Source organism: Oryctolagus cuniculus, chromosome 9 (genome assembly GCF_964237555.1).
Source record: "Oryctolagus cuniculus chromosome 9, mOryCun1.1, whole genome shotgun sequence".
Taxonomy (NCBI): Eukaryota; Metazoa; Chordata; class Mammalia; order Lagomorpha; family Leporidae; genus Oryctolagus; species Oryctolagus cuniculus.
In genome coordinates this window covers 126,287,068-126,314,440 of record NC_091440.1, presented here as the reverse complement: position 1 = coordinate 126,314,440, position 27,373 = coordinate 126,287,068, and the positions used below count along the sequence as shown (strand labels likewise).

Here is a 27,373-nt window from a genome sequence, read left to right as displayed (position 1 = left end):
GAGCCGGGTGTGAAGTATCTTTTCCAATACCACCAGCAGCCCATCCTCTACCTCCCCCTTCCTTGGTGCCGACAGCAGTGCGGTGTGGACATAACCACGACCACCTGGCGGCATGAGGCCCTTCTGAGGACCCACGCCCAGCTTGGGGTCCTGAAACAACCATGCCGTTGTGTTTAAAAACACAAAGGGAAAAAGACATGATTTAAGACAAAGCCTGTTCCTGCAATTAACTAAATACCCTTCAGCATGCTCAAGGCCATGGCTGCAATTTCAGTGTGATTTGACTGCCACAGATGTCTCCTGTGATTGGACGTTGGGTTCCAGGGTAGTGGTATTGTGTGGCCCTGTAAAAGGTTGGTCTTTGCGGGAGAACCCTGGGTCAATTGTGGTGGTTGCCCCAGGGGGATTATGGGAGGCCAGTGTTTGGCTTTCTGTTCTTGCTATAATGCGTGCTGGCCACTGCCATCCCCATTCACCGTGAAGCCCTCATCACAGCTGAACCGTGTGCTTGGACCTCCGAAACTGTGAGTTAAATAATCCTTGCTCTCTATAACATGATCTACCCCAGATATGGGGAGGCAGTTGTGCTAAGCTAATACAGTGATGTGAACCATGACTTGCAAATTGCAAACTTGTACTTGAATGACCTCAGAAGAAGCCTAAAGTTGCTGGAAGATTCAGCAGGCAGGGAGCATGTGTCTGCATGTATGGATACATGTGGGCCCTGTTGCTGCCCACTTATGCAACAGGCAGGGTGGTCCTAGTGGTCTATTAGGAAGAGGCTTCTGGAATGGAAGTGGTCAACACAATGCCTCACAGTCCCATCTGCGCTCTCCTTATCTAACCTGGATTATGGTTTTCTCTTGATTATACCAGGTATCATCTTGTATGTATTTGCTTTTATGTCTGTTTCCCCCTGGACAAACAGTCTAGGAGAGCAGGGATAGATTTTTTTTTTTGACAGGCAGAGTGGACAGCGAGAGAGAGAGACAGAGAGAAAGGTCTTCCTTTGCCGTTGGTTCACCCTCCAATGGCCGCTGCAGCCGGCGTGCCGCGCTGATCCGATGGCAGGAGCCAGGTGCTTCTCCTGGTCTCCCATGGGGTGCAGGGCCCAAGCACCTGGGCCATCCTCCACTGCACTCCCTGGCCACAGCAGAGAGCTGGCCTGGAGGAGGGGCAACCGGGACAGAATCCGGCGCCCCGACCGGGACTAGAACCCAGTGTGCTGGCGCCGCAAGGCAGAGAATTAGCCTAGTGAGCCGCGGCGCCGGCTAGATACTTTATGTCTGTCTTACCACTTTCCCGCCCAGGAGCCACCGCCTTACCCAGTACCACCCAATTGGTGATCTTGATTGACCAACCTGTGTTCTTTGCAAAGCTCAGAGAGCAGAGCCCTGGGGGCCAGTGTGGGAAAGGAGCGAGGGGGGTGTCTTTGGAGAGAAGGAAGCAAGGTTGTTCACGGCTGCAGGGGTGCTGGTGGAAGGTGTTGAAGTTGGAGGGTCAGGGGTGACCCGCCTCGGCTGGGAGCTGTCTTCAGAGGAACTGTAAGTATTTTGGCAAGAAGTGTATTTCAGATCACCGTGGTTGTGGTGAGCTTCTGTATTTCCCACTGAGACTCACATGGCCCACACCTGGGCAGCATGCTGACATGGGAACTCTTGTTTAAGAAGCAATTTAGGCCGGCGCCGTGGCTCACTAGGCTAATCCTCCGCCTTGCGGCGCTGGCACACCGGGTTCTAGTCCCGGTCAGGGCGCCGGATTCTGTCCCGGTTGCCCCTCTTCCAGGCCAGCTCTCTGCTGTGGCCAGGGAGTGCAGTGGAGGCTGGCCCAAGTGCTTGGGCCCTGCACCCCATGGGAGACCAGGAGAAGCACCTGGCTCCTGCCATCAGATCAGAGCCGTGCGCCGGCTGCAGCGGCCATTGGAGGGTGAACCAACGGCAAAGGAAGACCTTTCTCTCTGTCTCTCTCTCTCTCTCACTGTCCACTCTGCCTGTCAAAAATAAATAAATAAATAAATAAAAGAAGCAATTTAACCCTGCTCTGATGGGTGTTTAAGACCTGGAAATGTTAAAGTATGCGAAATTCTCACATTTCTTTTGTCAGTTGTGTGGAAGCTATTTGGAGGCTGTGCCACTCTGAAAATAAAAGCGCTAGGGCTGGACTTGGGTTTTTTAATTCTCCCTAAAATAGATCAACTCTGCTCAACAGCACGTTAATGCTAAGACGAAACTCCTTCCCAATACCTGTCTGACCTCTCTGCTACTTTCCGGGGGGCCTCTTGGATGCCCACAGCCTTCAGTCCCCTGTACCTTGACCCATGGTCTTTGATCCTGCTTCTTACTGGTTGAGTATTACGGTTACTGGTGAATTAAGCTTCTGAATGCAGAGTGGATACACATGTCATGCATGTCGGTGCAAAAATTGGTGAAGGGAAGAGAGGAGGGGGAGAGGCGGATTGGGGAGGGGGAGGGATGGAAGTGTGCTTCTCTTCTTGGAACTGTACCTGTGGGATGTATGCAGTCTGTTATCTTTTTATTAATAAAAGAAACACTGTTTTCTAATCTTTGCTACATGGTGGCTTAGCTGTGGCTTTGGGTAGCCAGCGAGTGATGTCTAAGTAGGGGCAAGGAGTTGAAAGCCACAGAAGGTGAGGCAAACAGGAAAACAAAGGGGTACAGATTCTTAAACAGGAATGAAAAGTGCCCCATGACAAAGCATTCTACTGTGCTGTTTTCCAAACTTGCCTGCTAATAGATATGAGTGACCCAGAGCTCCTGTTTAAAGAATGCAGATTCCTAGGCAAGGCATGGGAATTGCTGAGAGAAACTGAGAACTGGAGTCATTAAGATGGGAGTCCATGGGGGTCAGCTCTCACAAAGACGTTGCTTATACAGGTACAAAGGTTTTCCCTTCTGTGATGGTACCACTAAGATAAATTACCCTTATCTAAAGGACATGAAAACCATCAGTCAGAAAATTATTTCCTGATCAGTTACCTTTTTTTTTTTTTAAATACACATTCTCCTTCAGCTTTCATCCTTGAAAGCTAATTTTGTTGGCAATCCTTGATTCATTGAGAAATCTATACTACTATACTGGGAAAATAGAGATGGGGACAATGGCTGGGTAATGGTCATGGTGCTCACACTGATTACAAGTCTAAGTTTTTAAAATGTGTGTATGAAGTTGGTGCTGTGGCCCAGTGGGTAAAGCTGCCACCTGTAGCACTGGCATCTCATATGGGCGCCAGTTCTAGTCCCGGCTGTTCCACTTCCGATGCACCTCTCTGCTGTGGCCTGGGAAGGCAGTGGAGGATGGCCCAAGTGCTTGGGCCCCTGCACCCGCATGGGAGACCAGAAGGAAGCTCTGGCCATCACAGCCATTGGAAAAGTGGACCAGAAGATGGAAAACATTTCTTTTTCTCTCTCTCTGCCTCTGCCTCTCTGTAAACTCTGTCTTTCAAATGAATAAATAAATATTTAAAAATTTTTAACAATGTGTGCATGCTCACATACTAAAGTTTTTATACTCACACAATTATACCACATGTTTCTGGACTGGCTGTAGGCCCTGGAAATGAAAATTACCAAAGGAACCAGAAATCTGAAAGCCATGAAAACCACTCTAGCCACAGGCCTTTACTAAATCAAGAAAGAAATAGGAGAAAACAAAATAACACAAAGCAACTGAAATCTGGATTCACATACATGAATGTATTCAGAATAACTTTACTGTTTGCTTGTTCTAAGGCTTGGTTCTAATACTGTCTCTTGGACAAATAACTTTTTCTGATCACCTTCCCCCTCCCCTCGCCACAATAAAATAAAGTCATAAGCTCTATTTTTTTTTTTTGATTTAATGGTTTACTTATTTATTTGAAAGGCAGAGATACAGAGACAGAAGGAGAGGCATAGAGACAGAACTTCCATCTGCTGGTTCTCTTCCCAAATGGCTGCAGTGGCGGGGGCTGGGCCAGGCCAAAGCCAGGAGGCAGGGGTTTATTCCAAGTCTTCCATGTGGGTGCAGGGGCCCAAGGTCTTGGGGCATCTTCTACAGCTTTCCCAGGCCACAGCAGAGAACTGGATAAGAAGAGGAGCAGCTGGGACTCGAACTGGCACTCATGTGAGATGCTGGAGCTGCAGGCGGAGCCATGGCAGCAGGCCCCAGTTCCTTGTTAGTCTAAACATCAGAAAATTCCACCTGATAAAGAACTTGTTGAAGCCTACATGAATGATGAGGTAGTCCCTGAGGAAGTGCTGGGCTTTGTTCAAAGTGTTACTCAAAATGAGAAGGAAAAATGGGCCATCAGAAATAGGATTAAGGCGCAGGTGTTGCGGTACAGTGGGTTAAGTTGTCACTTGGGACATCTGCTGGGCTTCCAATCCACTTTCCTGATGATGCGCTCAGGAGACAAGAGAGAATGACTCAAGACCCGGATGGAATTTCTGGCTCCTGGCTTTGGCCTGGCCCAGTCTTGGCCACCTTAGCCTTTGTGGACATTTGAGGAGTGAACCAGATGGAAAATGTGTCTTTCAAATAAGTAAATATAAACTTAAAAATGGATACAGTGTGAGCATGCACTCAAGACTTCCACGGTCCAGTGTCTTATGTTACAGAATTCTGACATCCACTCTTGATTCTGCCCAAACAAAAACAGCTAAGACAGTGGCACAATGATGATCTAGTGTTAGGAGAAACTATTCATTCTAGGGCTGGTGTTTAGTTTGGTGGCTAAGACACCTGTGGTCCACTTAGGAGTACCTGGGTTTGAGTCCCACTTTTGTCCTTGGAATCAGTTTAGCACCAAAGCAGGCCGTGAGAGACAGCAATGAAGGCTTAATGAATTGGGTCCCATCAAAGAAAGAGGTACCTTTCTCTGAAGTTAGGAGAGAACTTCCACTTTGACGATGGCCTTGTCTAAATAAGATCAGAGTTGGCGAACTCAAGAGGCTTCCACAGCCTTGGCAGCGCATGACAGGAGCCTCAGGTGATAACAATTTACACTCTTGTTTATGGCATCAGTTAAGTCAACAACGGGAGTCACTGTGCACTTGTTTCCCATGTAGGAGATCTGTCCTTAATAAGCTGCACTATGAGAATTAAAGGTAAAACTAGTCTTCAAACAGTACTTTATAGTTTGTGTGTCTGTGTGGGTGCAAACTGTTAATCTTTACTCAGTATAGAGTTGATCTTCTGTACTATTTAAAAATAATTAAAACTGCTTCTTGGCCTTTTGGCTAAGATCAAGTGTAAAGATATTTGAAAATGAATTTTAATGAAGAATAGGATGGGAGAGGGAGTAGAAGGCAGGGTGGTAGTGGGGTGGGAGGGCGGGTATGGAGGGAAGAACCGCTATATTCCAAAAGTTGTACCTATGAAATTTATATTTAAATAAAAGCCTTCAAAGAAAGCAAATGGTTCCTTGCTACTCACATGGAGACCTGGGTTGGATTCCGAGCTGCGGCCCCAGCCTATTCCCACCTGTGGTGGGCACTTTAGGGAATGGAGGAGAGCATGTACAGGCTCTCTCTGGCTTTCACATAATAACAAAGAACAAGTGCGTGAGTTCCTAATATGTACTGGCCCCGGAGATGCAAGGAGGACCAAGAAACACTGTTTCTCTTTGACAGCTCATTGTTCACTGAAGAACAAAGATAAGCAACCAGAAAATTACAGTGACCTACGTTAAGGGCAGTGGTAGAGACAAGCCTTGGATACCACAGTGGCTCTGGGAAGGGCATTAAGTAGCGGGCTCAGGGACGAGTGCTGATGTCTGAGTTGGAGGTAACCAGCTGGAGTGGAGGGAGAAGCAGGCTCTTGGAACAGACCTAGGAACTTAAAAGGAGCGCCTGGGAGGGGTCGAAACTTGCCGGTGACCGCAGCCCAGGTCTAAAGGAAGAGGTCAGAAACAATAATGGGCAGCTGGTCTTGAATTTAGAAATCTGAGTTAATAAGTATTGGATATACCTCTTTCTTGATTTTTTTTCTTTTTAAAGAAAAACCACCTTTGTTCCTTAACTGAACATGCAACCACTTCTGTTTGGTTGTATAATTGTTTACCTAATCGTTGCCCTAGGAGAGCAGTAAATGGCAGCCTGAAATGCCAGTCACAGTTGGACCACACCCTGTTTTGTGGGTGACAACTACTTGAGGGTGACAGGCAAGCACTGAATGCCAACTCCTCATCGTGGAGGTGAGCTCAGTCTTTGAACGATAGGGTGATTACGTGCTGGACACAGCGATGGGGGAGTGAGACAGTCCCTTGAGTCCCCCTTGCGGGTGGATTCCCTGTTCCTGAGTGCCCTGCCAGTTAGGGGATCTGCATTGGAGGAAACTTGGTACCACGCTCTGGAGTCACAGGGTGTCTGCCCGTTCCCTGGGCATTGAACATGCCAGCCCTGCTCTTGCCAGGAAACAACCCTGAAAAAGGGCAGCCAGCCGCATTCTGGACATGCCCTGAGGGCTTAGAGGTACTTCCCGGCCTGGCTTGGGGCACGGTACTGCTCAGCCGTTTGATCACCACAGTGAGACATCTGAGACAAACGACTGACGTAGGAGGGAGTTGTATTTCAGCCCACGGTTTTGGAGGTCCGTGTCTGAGACTGGGGTCCATTGGTTGGGGGCCTGGGGGAGCACACACTGTGACGGGTTGTGGTGACCCAGGAAGCAGAGAGGCTTTTAGAACCACCCTGGTGTGAGAACCACCCTCCACAGGCAAGCGCCCAGGGACCCACAGACCGCCCACGAGGCCCCAGCTCTTAACACTTCTACCACCTCCCAGTAGCACTGCCCTGGATGGAGGCCGTGACTTTAACACAGGGCCTGTGGGGACCACCCAAACCAACACCCACACCATAGCACAGGTGGGTCAAGCCACACCTGCCTTTTCTGCAGCTATCCTGGGCAACTGCGAGCTATGAAACGCTGCTTTGTGCCAGTTAAGCAACATCTAGATAATTAAGGTGAGCTTGATTCTTCTTGGTCTTGGATATCTTTAAATGACAGGTAAAGAAATATCTAACCTTAGAGCTGGAAGAACTAAAAATGTTTTCCCTGAAGGGAATGCACTGTTAGCTAAAAATTTTAATAGCTGATTTTCAATATAAAAACAGCCCTATGTGAAATTTTTTATGAAATTGTCACGTTTCTGTTAGAATATTTTAAAAGGGAGTTTTTTTAAATCAAAAAACAGGGTAATTTTAGTTAAATGGGAAAAAAACATAAATGTGCTCATTTTCGCTGTGTAACAGAACAATAAGGAAAGTACATCCCAGGCAGACACAGCAGGGGACTCTGCCTTCTGCCCCCTCTTGGAAGGATTCCCATTCCTGCTTCGTCGTCTTGGCCAACCACTTGATGCATGACTGGTGAACACTGCGCGGCTCTGTAATAAGTGCTTTACGCAACAACTCATCATCAGAACTAGAAGATGGGCCCATTTGAAAATGGGGCTCAGGGAGGCCAAGAACTGGCTCTAAGTTGCAGGGAGGCCAATTGTGCAGCTGTGAGTCAAACCCATGTCAGTCTGACAATGCGTGGTATTCCACATGCCTCCCGCAGTTGGGAATCATTTAAAAACGTTGCTTTCTATCACCTTCCCCTTTAACAATACACTTCCCAAAATGGCTTGCATGGACCCGCAGGGTCAGAGCAATCAGGTTAGCCCCTTTCAACGCATTTCGATTCCAGGGTACCCCACGTGGTTACCCTGTTAATCCAGGGTTACAGAGAATCAGAACACAACCCACCCCCTCCCTTCTCCCTTCATTTGACCCAACTTACTCCATGGAGTCGATGATCTTTTTTGGCTCCACAGAGCATGGATAGATGACTTCATCAATGTGTTTCAGGTTGCAGTTGGCAAAGGCAGTGGAGATGTGGATGAAGGCTTCCAGCTTCGGCATCTGACTGGCCATCAGCAGCAGCTGCTGGGTGGCCGTGACATTGAGCTGCACGGCGTGTCTAGAAAGGTGAAGTAGAAGGGACAGGATGAGGGCACCAGCACCCCCCGCCCCTTGCTGCATGTGTACCTGCTGCAGTAACCCCCATATCTCTAAGAACTGGGTGACAGCCACAGAGGACCGTGGCTGTACAGTCCCAGGAACTGAGAGGGGTTTGTGTTGATGATAGATTCTATGTACATAAATCTTCTTCACCACAGCACCATATCTATTGTATTTGGAGGACATTTGGTCCCCTGCATACAAATTAACATAAAACTCAATTCATAAAACAGAAATGAATTGGATGGGAGTGACACTGAATGTTGTAAATGAGCAATGTAAGCTGCCGTTGTTAGGATCCAGGTCAAATGGGAAAACTGATGTCAAAATCCTAAATTGTAGCTAACAGAATAAAAGCTGTATGAGGTGACAGTAAAACAGTTCATTACAGGAATACATGGTTTATCCAACATCAATAAACCTATTCATTCATCTAACTTAATTCAGAAAGACAAAGACCAGTTCATATAGACAAAAGCTTTTTAAATGGCATTTAGCATCTATGCCCATTTTTAAAAAGATTTATTTATTTGAAAGGTAGAGTTAGAGGGGGAGCAAGAGGCAGCATTTCCATCCGCTGGTTCACTTTGCAAAGGGGCTGTAATAGTGGTTGTTGAGCTGATCTGAAGCCAGGAGCCAAGAGCTTCTCTCAGGACTCCCGCATGGGTGCAAGGGTGCAAGCATTGGGCTGTCCTCTGCTGCTTTCCCAGGCACATCAGCAGGGAGCTGGATAGGAACTAGAGCAGCTGGGACTCCAAGCGGCACCTCTGTGAGATGCTGGCATTGCAGGCAGCAGGTTTACCCACTACGCCACACTCCCACCCCTTGACTCCCAATTTAACTCATTTACAAAAACATGAATGAAATGATGAAACAATGTACATAGCAATTTGCTTGCTTAGTGTCAGGGTTAGTGGTGATTACAGGGTGCATTGCTTGTAAACCACGGCTAGGGAGGATGCCCACATTGACTACTACTTAACATCACACCAGCCCTGTAGTTGAAGAGGAAAATAAAATTAATGAAAGCTTTAAGTATGGAACAGACAGTGAAAGTCACTATCAGATTAGATAATTGTATATTTGGGAAACAGCCTGAACTGGGGTGTACAATAAGATAAGCAATGTGTCCAATTATCAAAATCATGTGGAAAAAATCACTAATTTTCCATTAAACCAAATTTAGAGAAAATAGAATAAAGGTATATTCAAAACTGCATGCTTAAGAGGGAAATTAACCCTAAAAGAATATATTAAGAAAACTGTAAAACCTCATTAATGGTCATAATTAATTGAATAAGTAAAGACATACATCATTTTTGGAGAAAGAATAGGCATTTTAAATGTCAAGTTCTACAAGGTAATCCTCAACAAACTCTTGGATTTTTTTAAAAACTTGGCAAAATTATTCTAAATTCAAAAGTAGGACAGGATATTCAGGAAGCTTCTAAAAAAAGAATGCTCTATGTATGGATGAAGGCTTGCCTTAATAAATTACACTAGTTAAAATGATGTGTGATATTGGTAGAGATAGTCTGATTTGTGGAATACATTAAAGGGTTTAAAAGTAAAATTTGTGGCTGGTGCCATGGCTCACTTGGCTAATCCTCCGCCTGTGGTGCCGGCACCCCGGGTTCTAGTCCTGGTTGGGGCACTGGGTACTAGTCCCGGTTGCTCCTCTTCCAGTCCAGCTCTCTGCTGTAGCCCAGGAGGGCAGTGGAGGATGGCCCAAGTGCTTGGGTCCTTGCACCCAGATTGGAGCCCAGGAAGAAGCACCTGGCTCCTGGCTTCGGATCGGCGCAGCGCGTCAGCCATAGCGGCCATTAGGGGAGTGAACCAATGGAAGGAAGAACTTTCTCTCTGTCTCCCTCTCACTGTCTATAACTCTCTGTCTCTCTGTGTAACTCTGCCTGGCAAAATAAAATTTGTGTAAGCACTTCATATTAAATATAGAGTGAAAATAAGTCATGAATATTAACAACATACCACTATGCCAGTATCACACCTACCTGACTTTTCTTATAGAATTTTTAAATAGAATTTCCTCTTTGTGGCTAAATAAATTTGAAATGGCTAAGAAATTGAAATGTAAAAATGAAACCATTAAATTCTGGAAGAAATTATCAAATGCATAAATAATAAAGGGGGCTGAAAGACAAATGCTACCTTGTTAAAATATTCTGAGCATTCTAGAAGACAAGGAGTTAAAAGCTCCATCTTCCAGGCAACCTCAAAAAGAAATATTTCAATGGAAAAATAATTAAAGAAAACAAAGGACACCTCACAAAAGAATAAAATACTAATAAACATTTAAAAGTCAGTCTTCGCAATCAAAGAATAAAAACCAAAACGTGGGGGCCGGTGCTGTGGCGCAGTGGGCTAATGCCCTGGCCTGAAGCACTAGCATCCCATATGGGCACCTGTTCTAGTCCCAGCTGCTCCTTTACAAAAAACAAAAACAAAAACAAAACAAAAAAACGTGGAATCCCATTTCTACCATGGTGTGAGCCTAAGAAGTGAGTATTTACATGCACAGGGACAGTGTAAGGCAGTATCACTCGGAGAATAATTAAATAATCTATGCAAAACGCAACGAATTCACAACCCGGGCACATCTTCTATGTACCTGACTGTTCTGGGAATTTATTGCAAGGAGAACACACAGAGGCAAAATAACGATGTGCACTGAGATGTTCATCACAGAATTGTTAGCTACTGAAAAATGACCATGTCCACCAATACAGCGCTGGTGGAGTACAGTATATATGTGTTCAATGGAAGGTTATGTTTACATTACAGTTCATAATAGCATATTTGTTGGCCAAAAATCCCACGAACAAAATTGAGCAGGCTGAAAAACATCAGTCTGCACAGTTTGTAACACTGAACATAGATCCACATAATCACAGATGTCCTAAAATGAGCTGGAACGAATGTTCTCCACAGCACCACATGGAAGAGGGGACTTGGTGTATTTTCTGTTGAGGACCGATGCCTTCTATGACCAAAACATCACGCAGCAGACACCTGTGCGCGTGCTCACATACACACACAAGTGGGGCGAGGGCAGGCCGTGTACCTGAGGTTGTCGTCAAAGCGCACAGTGGCCGCGCAGTGGAAGACGATGTTTGTGCACGAGAGGAGCTCCTGCAGGTCTTCCTTGCTGATGGCAAAGTCGTTCTGGTTGAGATCCGCGGAAACAGCCCGGATCTTCTCATGTACGTTTGGACAGAATTCCTTGACTTTCTCAAACAGCTGAAATACAAACAGAGGTCAATGCACAGAGAGCATACCACCATCATCTCTTTGTTCTTCTCAGAGCTCACTCACTTCCTCAGTTGGCTCAAAATGCTTTGTTATACTAGCATCAGTCATAGAAGGCATCTATCCAACAGTCTCAGTTGATTCAGTTGTAGTTTCCTTGAGAAACAAGCAAACAAGTCAGCTCTGACCATGAGTACTGCTTTTCCTAAGGGGTAGGAAGGTGAATGAGAAGTGGAGGAACTCAGATTTGAGTTAGTTGCTTATATGGGAAGCTGGCATTGCTCTCTGTGCCACAATGCCAGCCATCAAAATAAATTTTTTGAAGTTGATTTGAAAGTTGGCATTACAGAAAAATACGTCTTCTATTGCCTGATTCACTACCCAGGTGGCGCAATAGCTAAGGTTGGGCCAGACTGAAGCCTGGAGCTTCATCCATTCTTTCATGTGGGAGGCAGTGGCCCACATACTTGGACCATCTTATGTTGCTTTTCCCACACCACGAGCAGGGAGGTGGATTGAAAGTGGAGCAGCTGGGGCACACACTGGTACACATATGGGATGTGGCATTTTAGGCAGTTGCTGAACCTGCCATGCCACAATGCCAGACCTCAAAATAAAAATGTTAAGGAATCTCATTTTCATATGCATGGTAGTTGTTGTCTAGCAAGAGAATTAAAAGAACTCATGTACTTTTTTTGTAGGATTTTAACTTATTTATAATATAGCCAAATTCTAATATTAAATCTGTATCTTAACATCTTGATTCCAACGTCATTTGATAAGGTGGAATGTTATTGCAGCACTGGTAGAACACATTAACCCTAAGGAAGAGTAAGGCCAAATACTCAGAAAGATTAAGATCAGGGGAATTAGTCTGGTTTTAAACCTAAGGATGGATGGTTAATGCAGTGGTTAAGACACTGCTTGGGACTCATAGAATGGCAGATGTCCTAAATAGCACTCTGGCCTCAGAATCAGCCCTTAAGGCATTCGGATCTGGCTTAAGAGCCCATGAGAGTATTTTAGGCATGGAAAGCCAAGACACTCTGGAAAAAAAAAAAAAAAGAAGACCTAAATGAAAGATCTCTGCGAGTGAGATCCCAGTGGAAAGAACGGGGCCATCAAAGAAGGAGGTATCCTTCTCTGAAGGGAGGAGAGAACCTCCACTTTGACTATGACTCTGTCAGAATAAGATCAAAGTCAGCAAACTCAAAAGGCTTCCATAGCCTTGGCAACTCATGACTAGAGCCTAGGGAGATAACTGACGCCATAAACAAGAGTGTCAGATTGTTAAGTCAACAACAGGAGTCACTGTGTACTTACTTCTCATGTGGGATCTGTCCTTAATGTGTTGTCCAATATGAAGTAATGCTATAACTACTACTGAAACAGTATTTTACACTTGGTCTTTCTGTGTGGGTGCAAACTGATGAAATCTTTACTTAATATATACTAAATCAATCTTCTGTATATAAAGATAATTGAAAGTGAATCTTGATGTGAATGGAATGGGAAAGGGAGCGGGAGATGGGAGGGGTGCGAGTGGGAGGGAAATTATGGGGGGGGGCATTGTAATCCATAAACTGTACTTTGAAAATTTATATTTACTAAATAAAAAAAAAACATTAAAAAAAAGACACTGCTTGGGATGCCCATGTTGTGTTGTCAGAGTAATTGGGTTTGGTTCCACCACCACTTCCAATTCTAGCCTCCTGCTAATGTGCATCTGAGAGCCAGCAGATGATGGCTCAAGGGCGTGTGTCTTTGCCACCCATGTGGGAGACCAACACTAGTTTCTGGCTCCTGGATCTGGCCTGGCCTAGACCCAAGTGTTGTGGGCATTTGGGTGGCGAACAGTAGTTGGGAGGTCTCTGACTCTCTGCCTTTCAAATAAGATGAAAGTAAGTAACAAATAAAAACTTAAAAATAAACGCAATATAGTAGCAGAAACAGTTATTTTCTTCTCCTGAACTCCATAGCAATGCTTTCATCTGTGATTCCTAGTAGTAGGCTTCTTTCCATTAGAGGCATGAGGGAACTTCAGATTTGTGGAAAGAAAGAATTTAAAGACAAGTTTATTTTGGTGCAAAAATATTTGTAAATCTGCCTGACTTTCTCATAATACATATTTTCCGTGAACCTTTTGGAAACTCCTCCTACGATGCATCTCACATTTTTTTGCATCAAAAATACACTCCTCTTTTCTATTTTTCACCTTTCACTTTTTGAAGCACCCTGGAATACCATTGGATTTTGTGTTGGTTACCAAAAAGTTGATGTCAGGTAGTCAGAAAAATCATGTCTCATTTGCATCAGGCAAGACTGTGCTCAGAATTCAGCGAAGATGATTAGGGAAGGGATTCAGAGCCCCAGATTGTCTTGGCAAATGAGCATATCTCTGTCTAAGCTACTACTTTTTCTGCACTGCAGGGTGAGCCTTTCCACTGGTTGTTTGTGCAATTCTGAAAATAACCTGGAAGTCAGAACAAGCCTCAATGCGTTTTCAACATCTGGGATTGATAAGGATGATGATATGTCCTAGGCACGTATTCAACAAAGAGGTCATTCTGGGTCTTCTGCAAGATCTTTCTGCCCTTCTATTCTCATTCAGTCATAAATATGCAAGGTGTTTGCTTTCACAGTCGAATGCTTTCTTCTTTGATAGTTCATGTTAATTGTATAATAAACATATGTTGGACATTTGTGGATATTTTTCTGAATTTTATGCAGTTTCCCTTTTGGTAAGCAATGAATCTGTAAAGGCTCCTTTTGAGTCGGCCTGATAGATCTCTTAATCACTGGAGACTGATTTAGGGTTTTGTGGACTTTGACTTTGGCCTGTGATGAGTTCTGGCTGCAGGAGAGGAGAAGTGGTGGATGACACTGGCTTCCATCCTCCAGCACTGGGGCTCCTTACACGTGATGTGAGCTGCCTTGTACAGGTTTTCTTTTGCCTCTGATTTTGTGACTTTAAAAGGCTGAGGATTCTGCTATGTCATATTGTACTTTTTGACAACCTGTGTAAGTACCAAGATGCCACATTTACAATTTTGCTTCTTAGGAGATAGTTACTATTTTGGGAAATAATATTCAAATCTGTATTCCATTTATGGATTGTATTTTCAAAGTAGAAAGCAGGTCTGACTGAACATAGTACATTTTTTTAAAGTATGAATTTTCTGAGCCAGATAACAGTTGATTATAGTGAACAGAGATAGTCAATGAAGTGGCTGCATCAATTCAAACCACAGCACTAAATGAGGGTTCCCTCTGACTGTTTGCTTGATAATATGGGTTTGCCTTCTTGGGAAACTTAGAGATACTAGCAAAATAATACCCTTTAAATGTTACCACACCCTGCAGAGAGTGCGCAAGGTGACAGCCAACTGCCATCTAACCGACCATGGTTTTAGCCAGCACTTCGCAAAGTGTTACCCACTTTAAATGACTGTAATCACTACTATGCATATCAGAAATGCAGATTGCTGGATCTCACCCCATATCCTCTAAGTAGGAATTATTCTGTGATACAGGAATTTGCATTTCACATCAAGTTCACATTCGATTTTAATGTGTACAAATGATGAAACTCTTTCTAGTTAGAGTGTTAACACATTCAGCTATGGAAGAACAATTGTGTGTGACTCTTTCCTCTTCATAACTGCCCAGAACATTTCTCCCATGAGAAATTTACAAACTGTGGGCATAAAAAGAACCACAGAACCTGGTTAAAGGTTATTGCTTAGTCTACACTCAGAGATCCTGACTCTACAGTTTGGTGTGTAACTCAGGAAGCTGTGCTTCTTAACCACCTCTGAGATGTGTCTCATGATCCAGGTACCATCCCTGGGGAAGCACTGACCCCATAATTTATGTCATTTCTTTAATTCATACCTATTTAAGGAGATATAAATGCTCATTACCCTGAATTTATCACTACATATTGTATACATGTAGCATACATTGTATTGCATATAAATGTTATTATAAAATACTAGGAACAAGGTTTCATAACATGGAAAAGCAGGAATGCCTTTGAGTTTTCATAATGGAGACTCCTCAACTCTGACTTTCTCAAGTCTATACCATTTATTGGGAACCATTTGAGTATATGATATTCCTCCTCTAGCTTTTAAATGTGTTGATTCTTGTATGTTTCTGTATGCTTAACAGTATGAAGTTCATTGAAAAGACTCAAGTTTTTGCTTGTTGATTTGAAGTTAACTCCTGAAAGAATAGTGAGGGAGCCATGACAGGAGCCTGATGGCTGAAACTGTTGGGCTAGCCATTCCTTGATAGCAGCGTACTGGAAGACAGCAGATGGCTCAGGCTGAGGACAAGGGTGTTTCCTGGGTCCTCTGTGTTAATCACTAATGGGGCTGCAAGTGCTCAGAGCAGACTTGCTTCTTTTGTAGTGACGACAAGACTGAAGGACAAGAGAAAATGGTGCAAATGGATTCTGGAGAGATACCAGACATTAATTACAAGCATGAAAAACTAGATGAAATATAAAGAAAAGCATTTCAAAAAATCATGGAAAGCACATCAACAGGAACTTACTAGTTATCTTAAAGTCTATGAGTTTATCATATTCCTTCTCATTGCACAGTCTCATGCAAGCACCATTTAATGGTCTAGGGTTGAGGAGTAGAAGAGTTGAATAGTCTCCATTATCAGAACTCGAATAAAGATTTCCTGCTTTTCCATTTTATGAAATTTTGATGGGGTACAGTGTGGTAATTTGATAAATGTACACAATGTGTAATGATCAGATCAGGGTAATTAGCATTTCTAATTCCTTCAATATTAATAATTTCTTTGTGTTAGGATTCCTTCTAGTTCTTTTTTTTTTTTAAGAATTATTTTATTAATTTGAAAGACAGAGTTACAGAGAGAAGCAGAGCCAGAGAAAGAGAGAGAGAGAGAGAGGTCTTCCATCTGCTGGTTCACTCGCTAAATGACAGCAATGGCCAGAGCTGAGCTGATCCAAAGCCAGGAACCAGGAGCTTCTTCCAGGTCTCCCATGAGGGTGCAGGGCCCAAGCATTTGGGCCATCTTCTACTGCCCTCGCAGGCCATAACAGAGAGCTAGATCTGAAGAGGAGCAGTTGGGACTTGAACCCTGCCCATATGGGATGCCAGTGTTGCAGGCTGGGGCTTCAACCTGCTGCACCACAGCGCCATCCCGTGTCTTCTAGTTCTTTGGCAAATATAAAAATAAATTGTTGTGAACTGTGTTCAACCCATGGTACTGCAGAGCACTACAACTTGATTCTGCTGTGTAACTCTGGCTGCTTTTCACCTTACTTACTGCTATCCCTCACCCTACCCTTGCCAGTCTCAGATGAATGCTATTCTACTTGACTTCTATAGAATCAACTTCTTAAGCTTCCAGTAAGAGTGGGAACACGCAGTATTTGTATTTCTGTACCTGGCTTACTCTACTTAACACAGTGTCTTCCAGTTCCATCCATGTTGCTAGAAATGGCAGGATTCCACTCTTTTTGATGGCTGAGTAATAACACAGTGCGTCTATATATCTCATGATGGAACCTCATTCTTGACAATGTTCAGACCATTTTTTTTCTGTGTTCACTGAAAGATAGCAGCTGGGAAGTGATCTAAAACATCTCAAAGTTGGAAATTCCTCTTGCAAGTTGGGGGAGTGTTTCAGTGACGTTATATAGTCAAGTATTTCTATCTCTTATTCCTAAACTTGAGAGATTGACTTGCAGCACAGAAGAAAGAGAGAAACTCTGCAAATCTTCAATAAGAACACTCTGCAGTGGGAAGAGAAATGTCTTGGTTTCAGTGAACTTTAGATGACATCTGTAGTCAGACACTAGGACTGTATTGTGATCAGAAGCAGGGAATGGATGAGGGACGGCGAAATTGTGTACATAACACTTCTGAAACATTGTAGAGGCCCTGACCTTGACCTATAATCAATGAGTTACCTAAATGGCCTCATTTTGGGAGTAGGTGTAGTCCCTAGTCCCTAGTCCTTTGGGATCACTGAAGGTAATCATGTCTGTCTGTCTGTCCGTCTGTCCTTCCATCCTCTCTCTCTCTCTCTCTCTCTCTCTTTCTTTCAAGATTTTATTTATTTGAGAGGCAGATTTACTGACAGAGAGGTAGGGACAGATAGAGAGGTCTTCCATCTGCTGGTTTTTTCCCCAAAAGGTTGCAATGGCACTCATATAGGATGCTGGCATCACAGGCAGAGGCTTAGCCTACTGTGCTACATTACTTGCCCCAGTCTTACCATTTCTAATCATGAGAATCTCTTGATACTTAATCATTTTACTGAATTTTTTGCAAATATAACCACATTTAGTCCTAATAACCCAGTCAAATTTGCTTAATATTTGCATTTTGTGAACAAAGCAAAAGGCACTGTAAAGCAAAGGGCAATCTCTGGCAGATCTGGCGACCCAAAGTGAAAGACAGAATCTAATATTTATTACAGAATTTTTGGAGTGTGGAGTCAGATAAACCAACGGATTCTGCAGGTTAACTGTGACTAAGCTGACAGCAGTTAAAAACAACACATGCAAGATAAAGCAAAAAAATTCAAACACAATGTAAAGCTTCACAAAAATTCACAAAATGGCAGGATTTTGCCAGTTCACTAGTAACTCCCATAAGACACAAAGAGTTAATCTACAAGTTGTTGTTGCTTCAGTGAGGACCAGTTCTATAAGACCAGAAGACAGTACTGTGTAGTAAGGTGGTTATCAAACTCTGGCATGTAGCAAGGTTGCCTGGGAAATCACTTCAACAAACAACAAACCCACATGTTCTGACCCTGGAGATGGTCATTCAACAGTTGTGAGGTGAAGCTTGGACAGCTGGTCTTTGTACAGGTGTCTGGTGTTGCTGATAAATGCTGACGGTGAGACCCATCAGGGTACTGCAAAGATGTCAGGCTCTCAGGAGTCAAGAAGCACTGGATTTGAATCCTGGTTCTGCTACTTATTAGCTACATGACTGAGGTGCATTGCTTATCTCTCTGAGCTTCTGTGATTGATTTGCATATTTACCTACAAGGCCAAACACTCAACTATCTTGTTCTGTGATCCCAATTTTTTTTTTTTTTTCAAAAAAAATTTTGGCATTTACAACTTCACTTTGCAGAAAAAGCTATACTAAGTACTAAAGGCTTAGTGTTAAGTGCATCATCTTGGTATGCCAAGGACACCCAAGGACAGGTGCACAGAGCTCTTCGAGATTAAGTACTGAGGCACGAAAGGAGTGAGTGTGGCTAGGGAGACGAAGGCCAGCCCTGAGATAATTTCTACTCTGTAATAGGACTGGTGGCATCTTTGCATTATCCATGCAGTAGGATGGAAAAAGTGATTCTGCCCTACAATGTCAAGCCATAGTTTCCCCTTCCTGATGAAACTGTTTTTCAAGGATGCGAATTCCTCAAGAAGATGAGGCATTGCCGCAGGTAAGACATGAGCTTTGGAGACAAGAGAACAACACTCATGGTATGCTCTTACTTCCCTGGCACAGGCTAAATAACCTTGGATGGATAACAACTTTCTTGGAAGAATTTCTCATGCGTAATGTACAAGTAAGGCGTGCCACACAGATTTCTGAGAATCAGATAGGGCAGTGAAATTCAGATGCTTAGCATAATACCTGTGTCCTCAGAGGAAAAATCCCTTTCCGCTTCCATAACAAAACTCCATTTCTAAAAGCTGCTGATCTAAAAGCTCTGTGTATGTGCCTTTGTGTGTGTTTGATTATGTAAAGTTTTGTGATTACACCAAGTAGTCCAGATACTTCTGATAACTTGATGTATTGCAGAGTAAAGTTGAATCCCAAGGCTTATTAATTTTCTGAATGAGTGTGAGCAATTTAAAACTTTTAAGAAAAAGATCTGAGATGATTGGAATAGATTTAAAGAGAATGAGGCTGGGCAAGCAAAATCATGCCAGTCCATGAATGAACTAGGGATTCATATTGTAAAAGAAAGTAAGGAGGCTGGCATTGTGGCACAGTGGGTAAGGCCTCTGCCTGCAGGGCTGGCGCCCCATATGGGTGCGGGTTTGAGTCCCAGCTGCTCCACTTCTAATCCAGCTCTCTGCTACAGGCTGGGTAAGCAGGAGAAGATGGGCCCAAATCCTTGGGTCCCTGCACCTGCGTGGGAGACTTGTAAGAGGCCCCTGACTCCTGGCAGCTCTGGCTGTTGCAGCCATCTGGGGAGTGAACCAGTAGATCAAAGACCTACCTACCTCTGTCTCTGTCTCTGCCTCTGCCTTTGCATCTCTCTAACTCTGCCTTTAAATTAAAATAATTATTAAAAAAAGAAAGTAAGAAACATTGGGGTGGATTAAGACAATGTTTCCCATATCAGACACTACTTCCTGTATCAGAGTGTTGGGTATGTGTCCCAGTTCCACCCTGGAATCCAGATTCCTGCTAAGAGCACCCTGGGAAGTAGCAGGTGATGGCACAAATCCTTCTACCACATAGGAGACCTGGAATGAGTTCCTGGTTCCTGGCTTCTCTCCCTCTGTTGCACATACTTGGAGTGAACCAACAGATGAGAGAGTTCTATTTGTCTCTGTCTAGCTCACTGCCTTGAATTAATTTATAGATTTTTAAAGATTTATTTAATTTATTTGAAAGGCAGAGTTAGAGAGAGAGAGAGAGAGAGAGAGAGATACAGAGAAACAGATCTTCCACCTGCTGGTTCACTCCTCAAATGGCTGCAATGGCCAGGGCTGAGCTACATCGAAGCCAAGAGCCAGGAACTTCTTCAAGTTTCCCACATGGGTGCAGGGGCCCAAGCACTTGGGCCATCTTTCACTACTTTCCCAGGCACATTAGCAGGGAGCTTGATCAGAAGTGGAGCCGCCGGGACATGAACTGACGCCCATGTGGAATGCAGGCATTGCAGGCAGTGACTTCACCCATTCTGCCACAGTGCCAGCCCTGATTGTTTTTTTAAAGGAATATTGTGAAAATAGATTGCTGCTTTTTGTATTTGGTCTATTCACAGGTCTATTCCTGTCTATTTGTATTTGGTCTATTCCTCACCACAAAAGTAACATTGCTCATTATAATTAGAATTAGAAAATATAAATAAGTAAAAAATAAAAAATTACATCAGCATGGAGGGTTATTAGTTGAAATTTTATTGAATATAGTTTTTCACCCATTTTTTCCGTGAATATATTATAACAAACATTTTCTCAGGTCATTTGCTACTTGATAAAATATGTGTTTTTTAATGCCAACACGTGTGTATTATTGTTTATTAAATCATTCCACAATGACTGAGAAAGTATTTGTTATAAAGAATACTACATTAAATATATTTAGATAGTACACATATTTGTGTATTTGTCTGTTTGGTGTTTTTTTCCTAAAATGCCACCTTCATTAGCCTTACGAGAAAGCCCTCACGAATATCTGATTAACTCAGATAACATTCAAGTCATGAGTGAGAACACGAATTCTCCCTTCGGATTCTTGAGTTCCAGGTCTGCACAGCATAGTCTACCCCAAGCAAGTCTCAATTCATTGTCTCTCTCTGAGAGCAAGGAAACAGGAAGTGAGAGGGGTAGCTATGGAAGGAGCAGCAGATGTATGGATTCTGATGGCTAGAACAGATGTCTGTCTTAACCACATTTCCTGGGGATATATTTCCTGAACACGTATTTCCTGGAGACATGGTGGGTATCAAAGACAAACTGGTAGCATTTTTTAAAATCACGTTTTAAAGAAACATATCCAAGTTTAAAATACTTGAGGTGATTTATCTACCTTTAGGAATGTGGTAGTACTTACGGTATGTTACAATCCATTCATCGCTGTGTATGGCTGGCAAGAAATTGCTTAAAAGCTATACCAGGCCTTACTGAAAAATAAGCTGCAAATGTCTTTAAATCACTGTGTTTATATGAAAATAGTTAAAGTTAAATGGCAGAATCTGGACTGGATCTTGATTGACTTGAGATAATACATATTTGCAGAATCTGAGTCACACCAGAAAAAACTGCAACTCAGAGAGGAACATCATTCAGACCAAAAACCAAGAAGGGTGAGTGGCCATGCAGTAGAAGGAGAGAGGGACCCGGACCCAGACCCAGACAATACCACTGAGCAACCTCTTTGCAGAGACTGGTTTTGTAGGCAGGATTGTCAGGAATCACAGCCCTTACATCATATAAAGGTATGTTAAATAAAGAAGCAATGTTAAAGAAAGAAAACCAAACTTTCCTTGAGTGCTTGGCACATTTCTTTCTTTTTTTTTTAAGATTTATTTATTTGAAAGGTGGAGAGAGAGAGAGAGAGAGAGAGAGAGAGAGAGATCGATCGATCTTGCATCTGCAGGTTCACTCCCCAAATGAATTAAGTGGCCAGGGCGGGGCCAGTCCAAAGCCAGGAGCTTGGAACTCCATTCAGGTGTTCCGTGTGATACAGGAACCCTAGCACGCAGCCACCTCTGCTGCTTTTCAAGGTGCATTAGCAGGGAGCTAGATTAGGGGTTGAGCAGCCAGGAGTCTATCCAGCACTCATAGGGGATGTGCGTGTTGCAAGCAGAGGCTCAGTCTGCTGAGCCACCACACTGGCTCCTGACCAATTTTCCAGTAATGTGTGTTTCTGTCCTGGCCCGTGCTGCAGCATGGTAGGCTCTGCCTGCTTTTGTACTTGTTTGCTACTTGGAATTGTTGGGTAGGGACAGGTTGCTTGTTGCAAATGTGTGGGGATCACCCAATCAACCCTCCAGTATGGTCTTGTTCCTTAAGGGAAAATTACCATAAAACTTTCATTTCCTAGGATTTCTGTCTGCTTTTACTCTGTCCTCATTTAAGACTCACTGAGAGTAAAAAAGTCTTAGGTTTAGCACACATTGTGTCATTTTCTGAAATGTTTTGGATTTACCAAAACCAAGAATGCATGTACACTCCCCTTCACTTTTAATCAGAAGTCTTCTTGTTGTCATTAGTGTCATCTGTTACTGCTGTGTCCTCTGCATCTGGCACAGTGCTTCATTCTTAGTAGATGGTCGCCCAGTATTTGCTGAATAAACAAGTTCAGTGAATTCCAGTTTTACAGTGTTTCAACAGTGTTGCACCTGGTAAATATTCCTTCCTTTTATCACTTCTTCTTTAGCCTTTTTACCGAAGCCTTTTATTTATGCGAGGCTTTCACACAGTGTGCATGACCTAGAGATGCTTTTTTTCCAAAGACCCTTGACTCAGGAGCTGATTGCCCTTAAACCTGAAAACACCCATTGGTTTCCACCCTCACTGCTGCAGACAGAATTAGGAAAGTGGCAGACAGCACGGAGGCAGCATGCATGGAAGAACCTTCCAGAAGGTGGAGCTCTCGGCTACAAAAAGCGATGGAGAAGAGGAGAGCACATTCAGAGGCTATTTCTGGGATTTCTCCACCTCCAGAGCAGGGAGCCTTCTCAGTATCAGCCAGGAGGGCCTTCCTCATGCTCATGGTCAGGGACTTCTGCTTGCTTGGTGTTCTTCCTTTGACAATACGTCCTTGTTTAATTTTCTTTTGTCTTAAACTTTTGTTTTCTTGTCTCTGCTCTACCACTGTATGTGGGGGAGGTAGAACACCTGCCTGTTTAGTCCAAGGTTGCCACCCAGAAGCTAATACAGCTGGACTTTGAGTCTGTTCCCTAGGATTTTTGCCTGAACTGGGTACAAGAATGGCATGAGACTGTGGCAGGGATGCGGGTCCTCTCTGTGCAGCAAAAGCGTGCTACAGGAGCTGGGTGAGCCGAAGACAAGGTCACTCGCAGCCTCCCTGGTTGTTAACAGCGCAGGGTTCCTTTCCTCCGGGCCCACAGTTGTGCATTTTCCAGCCAGCAGTGCAGTGAGGTATGGTCCAGGGACCATTATGAAGAGTGGAATGTGGATGGAAGTGATGCTCACCACTTCTGGGCCTGGGCGACAGAGACCTTCCAGGTGACCCTTGGGTGTCTTGGAGGCCACATGTAGAACATAAGGGGTCCCTGATGTCCTGTATGAACTGGATTGTTGGGGCTGAAAATTAAACTTCATCCATTGACAGCTGTTGATTGGAGGTGGAGTGAGGGGGGGAGGCTTGCATGTTTCAGCACCCACATTGCTACAACCCCCATGGAATGCAGGGTTCTGAACGTGGTGGTTCATGTGAATAGGAACACATTTGTCATAGGCTGGTGAAACCTGGACATCAAGATTACTTAGGATTTCTGATTATATTTCCTTATCTTGCAAAAACTTTTTAAAATATGTAAATGTGAACCCTTAAAAATCTTTATTTCTGTTTTTGTATTATTGATTTAAGACCTTTATTAGCAGGTGCTTGCAGTTTGTTGACTTTTTTGAAAAAATCAAGTTGTAAACTTTTATTACAAATTAAAAATGAACTTCTTAAAAATCTCAACTTGACCAGATATGAAACAATTTAAAAACTTTTAAAGGTATATTGAGAAAAACCAGGCTTTTTTAAAAACCATGTTTGTCGTTACCAAAAAGAGACATCTTTAGGTAAAAATAATAAAAACCCCATGCTGCATAGATAATACAGACAGTTCTAGTAATCTGGTCAAGGGACAAAAAGCAAACACTTAGGGTCTTCAGCTCCAATCTTTTGTTCATTCCTGATTGCTGGAATGTCATATTCACTTGTTGTTGGATGACTAAACTGGATGATGGGAGAGATGTTAAGGCAGCTTGTACTCAGCCCCGCCCTGCTCAGCCTTGGGAGTGGACGAATTCTCAGCTGGTGGATCAGCTGCTTTTGTCTCTTGGCCATCTTGTAGTTTAGGGTCATCTGGGCATCTGCGTCAGTAGTTGAAGTTGCGGCAGTACCGACGCTGAGGTGGCTGCTGGCCCTGGGTCTCCTCTCCTTGGTTTTCCTTATCTTCTGTGACAGCCTGGAGAGGACCTCAATGGAGAGGAGGACCTCTGCGGAATCGTGGGCTATCACCCCGATACCCATTCTGTCTCACTGGTCAGCCTTGTTCTCCTGCACCCTGGTGGTCGGCACCTTCTCTCACTTCTCCCTGCACAGGAGGGTTGGAGTACTGTGGTCGACGCCCATAGGGTCTCCGCATGTAGTAAGGTGGGACCTTCACCTGCAGTAGGGCCTGGCCGTCGGGCACGCTCTCCGACCCCTCACTCTTTTCCCCACTCTCACTGTTCTGGTCATTCTGGTCATTGCGTGGAGGACCCCTAGGACGTGGGTAGCGTTTGTTATGGTTACTGCTTTGCACTGGAACTCCACCAGGGCCTGTCACATTTGCTGCCTCCGCCCCCTTTTCTCCTTCAACGTCAGACTCCACAGTCTCTCCATCTCCTGCACTGCCAAGGGACTTCCTGGGGGTTATTCTTCTTTATGGCAATCTGGGGTACAAATACATCTTCCTTGGTGTCAGTCCTGCTGATGAAACCATATCTGTTCCTTACATTGAACCATTTTCCTGTCCCCAAAACCTTTGTTGCGATGACCTTCTTGTCCCCTCCGGCGGGGATGGGAGGCCGCCCGGGCCACCGCTCACTGCGCCGCTGCCCGTGGTGCTGGGCTTGGTTTCGGCTGCGCTGGGGGCAGCGGGTGGCTGCTGGGTCTCGGCCTCGCCGCTCATGGTTGCGGTGATGGGGACTCGGGGCCGGCGGCGGCAGCTGCGGCTCCCCACGGGGTGTGACTGTAACTAAACCAGCAGCGGTGGGGCTGCTCAGGGCTCTCTGGGGTCCGCTCTCTGCTCCCGCTACCGATCAAACTCAAAAATCTTTATTTCTGATAAAGCAATGACCTGATGAAGAGACTGCAGGAATGTATGCATCTTTGTAAGAGTATGAAACTGCTTGAGGCAATCTAGAGAGTCTGACTTTAGAATAATAAACAAAAGAGGCTGCCTGGGCAACTGAAATTGGAGGCTAATGGTAATAAAACTAACCTTTATTTTGTACAGCACAGAACACTTCAGGGCACGTGTTTGGTGTAGCAGTTAGGATGCCACTGGGGCAGCCAGATTCCAGACCCAAGTGCATGGCTTTGAGTCGCAGCTCCACCTCCCGTCTAATGCACTCCGTGAGAGACAGCAGAAGATGGCTCAAGTGCTTGGGTCCCTGCCACTGTGAAGAGTCCTGGGTGGAGTTCTAGGCCAGGATTGTGGAGGGCATTTGGGGAATGAACTAGTAGATGGAAGTTTTCTGTCTCTCTGCGTTTCAAACAAAGATATATAAAAAATTCATACTTAGGATCTCATTGAGTTTTTGCAAATCCCTGTGAAATAGCTATTGTTTTTGGGTCCATTTTATAGATAAGACAAAAAAAATCATGTGGGTTAAATAAACACAGTAAGTTAAGTTCCATTGCTCTGGTTTGGGAGGGAGTAGATAAGAGCTCCAGTGTTCTTTTTACTACTCTATGCCATCTCTCAAAACAGATACAAGAACTGAGACTAACTGCAATCTATGATTAATGTTAAGACCTTTAGCAACTTTAACCAGCTAGAACAAAGCTGTGAGACTCTAAAAAGTTATCAAAAGCTAATATTTGTTACCAAGTTCATGGAATAATGCTTAGAGTTTGTGTTAAATTCAGCACGATGAATTAAGAAACTCAGTGACCTCATTCCTGCTTAGAAGGCTTATCAGGGCAGGTGCTGTGGCTCACTAGGTTAATCCTCCGCCTGTGGCGCTGGCATCCCATAAGGGAGCAGGGTTCTAGTCCCGGTTGCTCCTCTTCCAGTCCAGCTCTCTGTTGTGGCCCGGGAAGGCAGTGGGGGATGCCTCAAGTGCTTGGGCGCCTGTACCCACATGAGAGACCAGGAGGAGGCACCTGGCTCCTGGCTTCGGATCAGCATAGCTCCGGCCGTAGCAGCCATTTAGGGAGTGAGCCAACGGAAGGAAGACCTTTCTTTCCATCTCTCTCTCTCACTGCCTAATTCTATCTGTCAAATAAAAAAAAAAAATCAAAAAGAAAAAAAGAGAAGGCTTATCAGGGCAGATTCCTAATCAAAAGATAAGGCACTTGAGTCACCTGTTGAAGGTCAAGGCAGGTGCCACAGATGTTAGTCCTAAGTGAGTGTTCTTTGTATTGTTTGACTTTAATTCATAAAACTTGAATTAATGGGCGTTGGCCTGCCATGGGTCAACTTGGTCTCATTCATTCCACCTAGGAGCAGACGTGACCTTGAAGAATTAGCTGCCTGGGAGTTCTCAGCAGTCTTGGAGAAGACTGTGAATTGGGGGAACAGTCAGTCGTTACTGAAGTAAGAAACAAGGATTGTCAGGCTGACCTGTGGGTTACAACAGCAGAACAGAACATCTCCAAGGGCTTTGTCCATGTAAAGTACAAAACAATCAGCTTTTGCTTCCACTCTCTAGAATCTACCTGCCAGCTGGTCAGTTCCATTTCAGAGATAACGACACCAGAGCTCAGCAGTTTCATTTGATTATTTTTGTTTTCATTTAAGAGGCAGAGAAAGAGCTCCCATCATTTGATTCACTCCCCTGAACACCTACAACGGCCGGGCCAGGTCAGATCCAGGAACTCAATCTGGGACCCCACATGGGTAGCAGAGACTCAAGTACTTCACCCAACACTGCTGCCTTCCAGGGTCCACAGTAGCAGGAAGCTGGAACCAGGAGTGGAACTGGGACTTGAACCCAGGCACTCTGAGATGTGCAGGGTTCCCAGGTGGAGTGTTAACCTATGTGCAAACGTGAACCTTCTAGCTGGCGCTGCGGCTCACTAGGCTAATCCTCTGCCTTGCGGTGCCGGCACACGGGGTTCTAGTCCCGGACGGGGCGCCGGATTCTGACCCGGTTGCCCCTCTTCCAGGCCAGCTCTCTGCTGTGGCCAGGGAGTGCAGTGGAGGATGGCCCAGGTGCTTGGGCCCTGCACCCCATGGGAGACCAGGAAAAGTACCTGGCTCCTGCCATTGGATCAGCGCGGTGCGCCGGCCGCAGCGTGCTGGCCGCGGCAGCCATTGGAGGGTGAACCGACGGCAAAAGGAAGACCTTTCTCTCTGTCTCTCTCTCTCTCTCACTGTCCACTCTGCCTGTCAAAAAAAAATTAAAAAAAAAAAAGAAAAGATAAAATACAACACCCTTTCATGATGAAAACTCTAAGCAA

General features: G+C 44.5%; 1 protein-coding gene and 1 pseudogene across 2 annotated transcripts in view; both read right to left on the bottom strand.

Annotated features, from left to right (window-relative positions):
- Nucleotides 1-27,373, bottom strand: part of FAR2 (fatty acyl-CoA reductase 2) — a 163,931-nt gene that overhangs the window by 22,695 nt on the left and 113,863 nt on the right. For both annotated transcript variants that reach the window (XM_051850370.2, XM_051850368.2), the window contains exons 3-4: nucleotides 11,083-11,258; nucleotides 7,783-7,962 (exon numbers count right to left, since the gene is read on the bottom strand). In XM_051850370.2, the coding sequence (XP_051706330.1) occupies nucleotides 7,783-7,962; nucleotides 11,083-11,258 (356 nt within the window). The remainder of the gene's footprint in view (nucleotides 1-7,782; nucleotides 7,963-11,082; nucleotides 11,259-27,373) is intronic.
- LOC138843719 (Y-box-binding protein 1 pseudogene) lies at nucleotides 23,569-27,266 on the bottom strand (annotated as a pseudogene).